General features: G+C 36.2%; 1 protein-coding gene across 1 annotated transcript; it reads left to right on the top strand.

The window, feature by feature from the left end:
- The first annotated feature begins 541 nt into the window (after positions 1 to 541).
- On the top strand, positions 542 to 9,639 carry LOC149900613 (uncharacterized). The gene is made up of 12 exons (XM_090112202.1): positions 542 to 652; positions 996 to 1,104; positions 1,180 to 1,934; positions 2,438 to 2,659; positions 3,761 to 3,927; positions 4,106 to 4,218; positions 4,516 to 4,765; positions 5,873 to 6,038; positions 7,815 to 7,916; positions 8,294 to 8,383; positions 8,817 to 8,935; positions 9,472 to 9,639. Exons 2-12 carry the CDS (start codon positions 1,073 to 1,075, stop codon positions 9,517 to 9,519), a joined length of 2,064 nt encoding a protein of 687 aa, XP_089968328.1. The 5' UTR covers positions 542 to 652; positions 996 to 1,072; the 3' UTR covers positions 9,520 to 9,639.
- Positions 9,640 to 9,839: the final 200 nt, after the last annotated feature.

Genomic DNA, 9,839 nt, shown 5'->3' on the forward strand with positions numbered 1-9,839 from the left:
TGACCCAAAATTCTATGGATGGGGTGCTAAAGTGTAATTTTTTTATACCTAAAATTTAAAAAATTATTTAAAAAAAAACTAAAGGGGACCTAACGAAAAAATTGGTGGACCTTAAAGGACCTAACGGGGACCTAACGATCTAGGTCATTTTCGACCCAAAATTCCATAGATGGGGTGCTAAGTTTGCACTGGTCACTTAGGGCCGACTTTTCAATGCTTGGATAAAACTTATCCGTCCAATAAAGTATTACACGATAATATTAAAATGTCACGTAAGCTGTCAAATACGGGCAATTAGAATACGTTTTTAAAATGGTAGTTTTATACATTATTCGACGAATAAGTTTTAACCAAGGATTGAAAAATCAGCCCTTAAAGTATTAAAAACCACCGATGTAGAAGTAATTTTTACTTATTTTAATCAATTTATAAAATTGCTTTTATTTTTATCATACCCCGAAATGTATAACAAATAATTTAAACTTGAACGCATTGCATAACTGTCCTATCTGGTTTTCTGTGATCTGTCAATCATTAATCATTTTGATGTTATTGAAATAAGTTTGTACAACAAAGCTTTTCGTTAAAAAGATATTTGTGTGTAGAATACTGTTTATATAGTATAAATATTCAGTACTGTTATTGTTAACGGGTAATTCAATATATGTTAGAAGTTTAAACGTGATATATAACATTCGAGACGCATATTTTATTGTTGGCTTATTCTCTTTTTGTAATTGCTTAGCAGTGATTTTTATCTAGATAAATAGCATAAGACAATTTATTATTTTAATATATGCTATTTCTAGACGTTCTTCAGACAAATTATTCAATAATTCTTCGTAAATTAATCGTTTTAAGTATTTTTGACATATGTCATGTTATTTGTCATTGTAGTAGAAAAGAAGTCTTATCTCGTTTTCCAACAAAATAATACGTATTTTACAACAAATAACATCCTCAAGAATTAAACAAACTACAACTTTATATTTCAGTGTAGCATTGGGACCAATGACCTTGTTGCATTTCACTTATTTATGTTTATAACATTAGGTTGTAAAATGTACCCAGTATGTCCTATTTGAGTGCTTCAGAAAATGTGGGGTAAGTATAAAGTTTCGAAAGAGATTACGAATGTTGAAATCACGTAACAATTACTTATACAAGTTGTACATGTAGTTTCAGTGGTATTCCCCAAAATATATCCGATGCGAGTTGTGCGTCCCAGTATAAAATGGCTGTTGAGAGTGTGCCTGGAAGTTGCAATAGTGAAGTAAACATGTTCATTCATGATAGTTCTGGCGATGAACAAGCTTATATACCCCATTTAACTGATAACTATTTTCATACAAAATTCAAAATAGATCACAATGATTTATACACATTTCATGATTCTGATGTTATTGCCGGAGAGATTACTGTCAGTCAGACCGATGATAATTTTATATTCGCTGATGGAGTTGATGACAAAATGAAACTACTCAATAGTCCAAATAAAGAATTGGATATTCTGGGAGTGCTCACCAATGGCGATATAAAGGAAGAATTGAAGGAACCAGTTTTGAATGGTCATTATGAACCGAACATAAGTACTACAGAAAACAAGTTAGTTGAGAGTAAGGCTATAAATACCAAAGTTAAGAAGCAACAAAGTCAAATCAATTGTACGAATCAAGCTAACGTCACTGCAATTAGACGGCCAAGTGTTCATAGCCCAAAGGGTCATACCACATTACAGACTGGTAAAGTCAGTATTACTAACAGTAATATAAGCAATGAAAAGACAACTTCAGTGGGTAAGGGTGGGCAGGAGACATTTCTAGATGTTTTCAAGCGAGAGCAATGTTTAACTGAATGCCAAATGGGAGCCATTAAGACTGAACCTATTGTTGCACCTGTTAAACCTACACCTGCTCCCAAAAAACCATCAACAGGTTAGTTTCACTATGAATTCTTGTCAAAATAAAAAAAAATAATTAAGAATTAGTATTAATAATTTAAATTAAGAATTAGTTTACAAAAAATAAAATAACTATCTCAACATCTTTACTCAAATATAATTGAAATAGAGAGAAAAACAAAATTATATCAACTCATTATTTTATAAGGTATTTCGTACATTCTGTTTATAGGTTGTTTTTATAAAAAAAAAATTGGTTGTCTGTAAAGTCGGTTTACTGACGATAGTTGAACGTGACAACGTCTTAAAGCCGATTGTGCTTCTTTGTCGCTCGTTCCGCGCTCTCGCTTGCATTTCAAGCCTTACATGGAACGCCTCAGAGCGAGGTAACGCCGCATGAGTCATGGTTTTTCGTGCGTGCAGCCGGCTCTATCGAATTATAAGACGTTGTCACGTCAAAAACTACCAAGATTTTAAAAAATTCATTAATAGAATCCGTTAAATTGTCTTTACAAGTAAATTACATATCTCTTTCAGTTAAACCATCGCAGGCGAAAGTGAAAAAGGGTAGAGGGCCTATTATGCATGAGGCGTTACAACGGATACCAACACAGTGTAAAGCATTAGTAGTGCCTATAAAGGCCTGGCACGCGCCCGATGAAGAGTTGTTTCAATGTGGACCTTTGGACGCACAGAAGTGGAATCCGTTCAGACAGCTTGAGAGTAGCAGCAGCGATGATGACAATTTGCCCGATTTTGGTACATTTTTATTGTGATGTAGTTAGTTTGAATAGAAATGGTATTTATTTTTTTATTATACTTACATAAAATTATACCTTTAATATAAATGTTATAGAGTAACATTCAAATCGGGCTATTTTAAAATAGTATAAATGTAAAAGTAAATAATAATAATTACAACATTCACTTTGTGCAATGTCATACAGCTAAAGTATAATAAGATTAAGAATGCAAGTCTATTTTATTGCACAAAGTATCTAAATGCAATGAACTTTTAACCTCTTGCAAATGTTGTATTACAACTCAGTAATTCTACATGTTATTGAAAACATATTTTAAAAACACAATGTGTCTTTTCAGAAGTCTTTATTTATTGGATTATCCATATGTTAAGTTTATATAATATTTATTTTCATTTATTTTATTGAGTTTCAAAAATTAAAAACAATTACAGGTAAAATTGTAATAAACATAACTTTTTCATATTTACCGACTTACTTTATATCTATTACTTAGAATTTATTAATTAAACATTGGAAACTAATAATAAATGTAAGAATATTATTTTGTAACTAGCGGTCCGCCCCGGCTTCGCCCGTGGTACATATTTACGTTTTCTCTACATAAGAACCACCCGCGTACTACAAGGAATATAATAAAAAAAGAATTACTTAACGAAATCGTTTCAGCCGTTCTCAAGTTATGCGCTTACCAACACATTTTGCGATTCATTTTTATATTATATGTATAAGATTTATTGGCAACATTACAATTTTTACTGCTAAAATTAAAAAAAAATTATAACCTATTTATTTTGGATGGAAAGGGATGCATCCTGTTGTCTCTTGCAATAGGAAATGGTAATGATTTTAAATCTAATATATATTATAAAGGCGAAAGTTTATATGGATGTTTGTTACTCTTTCACATAAAAACTACTGAATGGATTTGAATGAAACTTTACCACAATATACCTTATACATCAGAATAGCACATAGGATAGGTTTTATCCCGGAAATCCCACGGGAACGGGAACTATGCGGGTTTTCCTTTGAAAACGCGGGCGAAGCCGCGGGCGGAAATCTAGTCTCAAATATTTAGAATTTAATATATTTTTAGAATCTGCCTCCGGTCCGGTATGTGTAGAAGAAAGTGCAGCGGAGTCTCGTAGCGCACGACTGGAGTTACGGAGGGCGGCCATGAGGAGACACGTCATGAGAACGGCTACCAGCATGCACTTGACTAAGAAACATAATGAGCATAAAGCTTTGGCTACCCTTATAAAGGTAATGCGTCTTAGTTTGGAAGATTAAGGTAATTTTGTAATCTTCTTATTTCAGTTTTTTTTTTTTTATAAATAAGAGTTATATTACTGTATTCATGATGGTAATGACATTATTCACTACTTATTAATAAGTATATGTAATTTTTTGAGGTATTATTAAAAGTTTTTAATAATTACAGAGACAACTGAATGGAAAAAGTTCTTGCCGTCTTCCACAACAAACTATGAATCATTTATTGGCGATGCGTGGTATGTCTTCAACGTTATCATTACAAGAACGCAGAAAACTAAGGCAAGTATTGTTGCCGCAAAACATAACTACATACATAATTGTATTTATGCCTCTGGCCTATTGACAAATCTTCATAAATAATTTATTTGTAACTTACCAAAACCCATTAACAAGACAATAATTCAATTTATACTTTTGGACATGTTTCTCTAAGTAACAAAAAATATATTAAAAAATACTTCAATCTATTGTCGTCTGATTGACGATTCATTTTGTTATAATAGTTTATCATCCTGTCATGTAATAAGTACATTATTATAACAGCTTTAAAAAAAAATTAAAATAACTTATATACAGAGCAAGTGGGTGGTCAGGCGGCGAGAGCAGCAAGTTGGACGCAAACGCGTCCAACATGTGCGCAGAAGAGAAGTGCAGCGAAACGCCGCTGCCGTGCGGGCGCTACTGCCTCGCGCACGTGACGCTGGCGCCCGAGCAGCGGCTGTACGCGGCGTGCGCGGCCGTGTTCGCGGGCGGCGAGCGCTGCAAGCAGCCGCTGCTGCCGCTGCACGAGCAGACGCCGCTCTGCCCGGAGCACGCGTGGAAGCGGGTCAGTGGATAATGAGCTATAATATAATATAACTAGATTTCCGCCCGCGCCTTCGCCCGCGTTCTCAAAGGAAAACCCGCATAGTTCCCGTTCCCGTGGGATTTCCGGGATAAAACCTATCCTATGTGTTAATCCAAGTTACCCTCTATATGTGTGCTAAATTTCATTGTAATCGGTTCAGTAGTTTTTACGTGAAAGAGTAACAAACATCCATACATCCATACATCCATACATCCTTACAAACTTTCGCCTTTATAATAGTACTAGATAACTAGCGGTCCGCCCCGGCTTCGCCCGTGGTACCTACATGTTTAAACTATCCTATCTCTCAAGTTGGATCGAACTGCACATGGTGTGCGAATTATATTATAATCGGTTAAGTAGTTTAGGAGTCCATTGAGGACAAACATTGTGACACGAGATTTATATATATTATAAGATTATGTATATGAGGTGAAGGTATCCAGCTAGTGCACCGAAGAGATACAACCTAACATTTGCACGGTTTTTATTACAATGCGGGTAGTTGAAAATATCAATGCAAAAGGTTTAAGATGTTTACTTTTTGATAAAAAAAACTTCTGAGTGGATGAAAAAAAAAAATTCTCAACTACTAAAATCACACAAACACACACATACATACGCACACACACGTACACGCAAGCGCATACAAACTCACTCACACACACAGACACACATACTCACATAATTAGATAACTTGTAAGAAACCATTTTATAGTGAATATCTTTATATATATTATATGTATATTATAATATTTATTTATATATTTATTTATTTTTTAAAGTTAAGACTAATTAAGTTTGAAGATTGTACCTACATAAAAATTTCTGTCTCTAAATATGTACTGTTAAAATCATATTGTTAAAAATATGCTAAGCCGACGGAGGTCACTGGTTGACCCCGCACAGGTTTTTCCTAGTGGGTTAACCAGGGATTCACTACAATTTATAGAAGGTGTAAAAAATTGTGAAACAAATAAATAAATTTGAAATTTGAATTTGAAAATTTGAATTTGACTACTTATACATACGTAATGTAATGTACTGTATTATAAATGTATGTAATTATGTATTGCAATCCCACAGGACAACTACGAGCTCCTAAACCGCGAGGGGCGTCCACAGAAAGCGGCTCGCAAGCGCGTATGGGCGGGCAACCGGCTCGCGCGGCCGCCGCGCCCGCCGCGCAAGCCCAAGCGGCGCCGCAGGCTCGTGCCCAAGCGGCCGCCCGTGCACACGCAGAGCCTGTCAGGTATGTATCCGATAAAAAGCTCACTCACTCGTGCCCAAGCGGCCGCCCGTGCACACGCAGAGCCTGTCAGGTATGTATCCGATAAAAAGCTCACTCACTCGTGCCCAAGCGGCCGCCCGTGCACACGCAGAGCCTATCAGGTATGTATCCGATAAAAAGCTCACTCACTCGTGCCCAAGCGGCCGCCCGTGCACACGCAGAGCCTGTCAGGTATGTATCCGATAAAAAGCTCACTCACTCGTGCCCAAGCGGCCGCCCGTGCACACGCAGAGCCTGTCAGGTATGTATCCGATAAAAAGCTCACTCACTCGTGCCCAAGCGGCCGCCCGTGCACACGCAGAGCCTGTCAGGTATGTATCCGATAAAAAGCTCACTCACTCGTGCCCAAGCGGCCGCCCGTGCACACGCAGAGCCTATCAGGTATGTATCCGATAAAAAGCTCACTCACTCGTGCCCAAGCGGCCGCCCGTGCACACGCAGAGCCTATCAGGTATGTATCCGATAAAAAGCTCACTCACTCGTGCCCAAGCGGCCGCCCGTGCACACGCAGAGCCTGTCAGGTATGTATCCGATAAAAAGCTCACTCACTCGTGCCCAAGCGGCCGCCCGTGCACACGCAGAGCCTGTCAGGTATGTATCCGATAAAAAGCTCACTCACTCGTGCCCAAGCGGCCGCCCGTGCACACGCAGAGCCTGTCAGGTACGTTCGATAATAAAAAGCTCACTCAATTACAGAATGAAAAGCAGCGGCGCTTCGTGATGAACGGGTCCCATCTAATTTTTTTTTGGTATAAAGTTTGTAGGACAACTTCAATATTTTTGATGCTCTTTTTAGATGAAGGTTTCAATTTTTAAACTTAGTTCTTTGATACACCCACGTTAGGGGCCCATGGGTCCCCCGTATAATTGATACGGCTGATACGGAGGTAAATATGCTCCTGATGGAAAGCATACACAGAAATAGGATAGAATAGGCGAGTCCGTATCTAATAGGTACATATTATATAAATATCAATTACTAGCTTTCCGCCCGCGGCTTCGCCCGCATTTTCAAAGATAAACCCGCATAGTTCCCGTTTCCGTGGGATTTCCGGGATAAAACCTATCCTATGTGTTAATCCAAGTTACCCTCTATATGTGTGCTTAAATTCATTGTAATCGGTTCAGTAGTTTTTGCGTGAAAGAGTAACAAACATCCATACTAACTTTCACATTTATAATATTAATAGGATTATAAGTACCTATTATTATCGGGAATGGAATCGACATTTTCCGTATCATAGTCATAGTTGTATAATTTCACAAGAAATTACTATGTACATTTATATCTAGGAAATAGAAAATTTACAATTCTTTCCGCTAGTTGCATTTCCTTATGCATTGAATTGAAATAACACGCAAACATAATTAATAGATGTTACTACTCAAGTCCACTTAATATCAAAATAAAGACATTTTCCATCTCTTTTTTAAACGCTTAAGCTATATGTTTGTATATGATTAACTCCTCTAAAGTCAATTTTAACCCACTCTAAACGGACAGATTTAATTCAATTTTTGTACACAAGAACAAGGTATCAAACAATACAATAATATTTTCATTTTATTAACTACCTATATTACTATAATTATTCTGAGCTCAATTCCCTATGATGTTTGAGGGTGTGTGTGTGTGGAAACTAGAAATGAATGTTTCCAGTCAAGTGCTTGATTTATACTTATAGTAAAATAAAATCCCTAAATGCGTTTAAAAGAGCTTTATAATGAATATTTCAGAAATAAACGCTTGCTCGAATTCATCGTACGACAGTTCTGAAGACACGGTGGTCGGCGGTCTCAGTGAGAGCGAATACATGACAAATAATTCTGGTGAGCTTGGTAAGTTATTATAATTTATATCAAAAATATTGCTACGATAAGTTCGAGAGGGTTTTACACATAACAGATTAAAATATTCTTGTTAGTTCGGTATTTAGGTGTCGTTAAAAAGTACTTTTTATATTACCGAAAATCATTATGTTTATTCATAAGGTTAGTCACTCGATTCATTTGTTCCAATCAAATAAAAATTTCTGATAGTAAATTAATTTTTAAAGTGAAACTTTTATTACATCGTCTCAAACTTTTTGGTCTGTGTAGCGCATGTCGCGTGACGGTCGAACCGTACGATAATTATCGTACAAATACGATAATTTTGTGCCTAAGTTTCACTTTTACCGTGGTTTCATAAAACCACACAACATTTTTTTCAACAGAAGTTGGCCACGTGCCGCCCGATGACATTCTGGATCCTTCAGTGTTGAGTCAGATACCTGATGAGGCGTTCACGGAGTTTTTCAATCAAGGTAAACTTATATTATGTACTATTTTCGTTATTTTATATCATTATACAATGTGTAATTTTTATGTTATGAAAAAAGACAGTACCTTTTCTTAGTTAAGTTTTTCTTAGACAAAAAAGGGAATGAAATCTTAATGTTTGTATTTTTTAAAGATAATCCATACTAATATTATAAATGCGAAAGTAACTCTGTCTGTCTGTCTGTTACTCAATCACGCCTTAACTACTGAACCAATTTGCATGAAATTTGGTATAGAGTTATTTTGATACCCGAGAAAGGATATAGGATAGGTTTTATCCCGGAAATCCCACGGGAACGGGAACTATGCCGGTTTTTCTTTGACTGCGCGGGCGATGCCGCGGGTAGAAAGCTAGTACTATTTATAAAAACCTCTTATTCTACTCATAATTCATAAAGTTGCATGTTATTTGTATAGCGGAAAGCGGCAGTACATTTGCCGAAAGCTCAGAACTTGCGGCGGCGTTAGAAGCCGTATTGGACGAGCGCGCTCTTGACATGCCCGAATGTGTTTTCTCACAATCGCCGAGGAATAAGGTAGCTTTTTCATAACATTAAAAGCTTAAATATTACCTTTTTTAGGTAGGACCCAGGAAAATATACCCCCATTTTTTTATTTACAAAATAAAAAATGGGGGTATATTTTGTAGCATAAGTAGGTTTATTTAATTAGCCCATGAGAACCCATGATTAAGGTAACTAGAACGGAGCCGCTATATCTGATTGGTAAATTGATTGAAATTATTAATCTTATATATAAAAATGAATCGCAAAATGTGTTGGTAAGCGCATAACTCGAGAACGGCTGAACCGATTTCGATAATTCTTTTTTTATTATATTCCTTGAAGTACGATGATGGTTTTTATGTAGAGAAAACGTAAATATGTACCACGGGCGAAGCCGGGGCGGACCGCTAGTAATGTAATAAAAATAAAATTTTACCATTACGACTCAGAATAAATAATAGCAGCAGATATGTACATATATTTATTTTTTTCAGTCTTGCACGATAAAAACTAGATTAATTCACTGGGAGGAGGAATTTAAAAAAATATATTATGTATTATTCCAGATGCAAGTAACCGCAGTGAGCATGGAGCCATCGAGCGCGCCCTCATAACATAAATATAATAACCGTCTCTTTCATTTTAAAATAAACTCTAATACTATTATATTTAGGAACAAATTTGTTTACGTGATGTGAAGTTGGAATTTATGCTTTAATTTGGTGTGTTAGTGAAATATTACGTTTGGTAAGCAGTAGTTGGTATATGTAGGTAAGAGAGTACCGATAAATTCTTGAAGGTCAACGCAAATATCAACCTTATTCTCTGAACAATAAGTTCGTTTTCTCCACGATTTTGACTTGGATTTTATTAAGTATGCAAAAATGTACTCAATGACAAAGGACATACAGTTCAATTTGAATTTTAAGAATTG

Source organism: Colias eurytheme, chromosome 18 (genome assembly GCF_061535395.1).
Source record: "Colias eurytheme isolate Ceu_HAF_F1 chromosome 18, ilColEury1 Martin Lab GWU primary, whole genome shotgun sequence".
Lineage (NCBI taxonomy): Eukaryota > Metazoa > Arthropoda > Insecta > Lepidoptera > Pieridae > Colias > Colias eurytheme.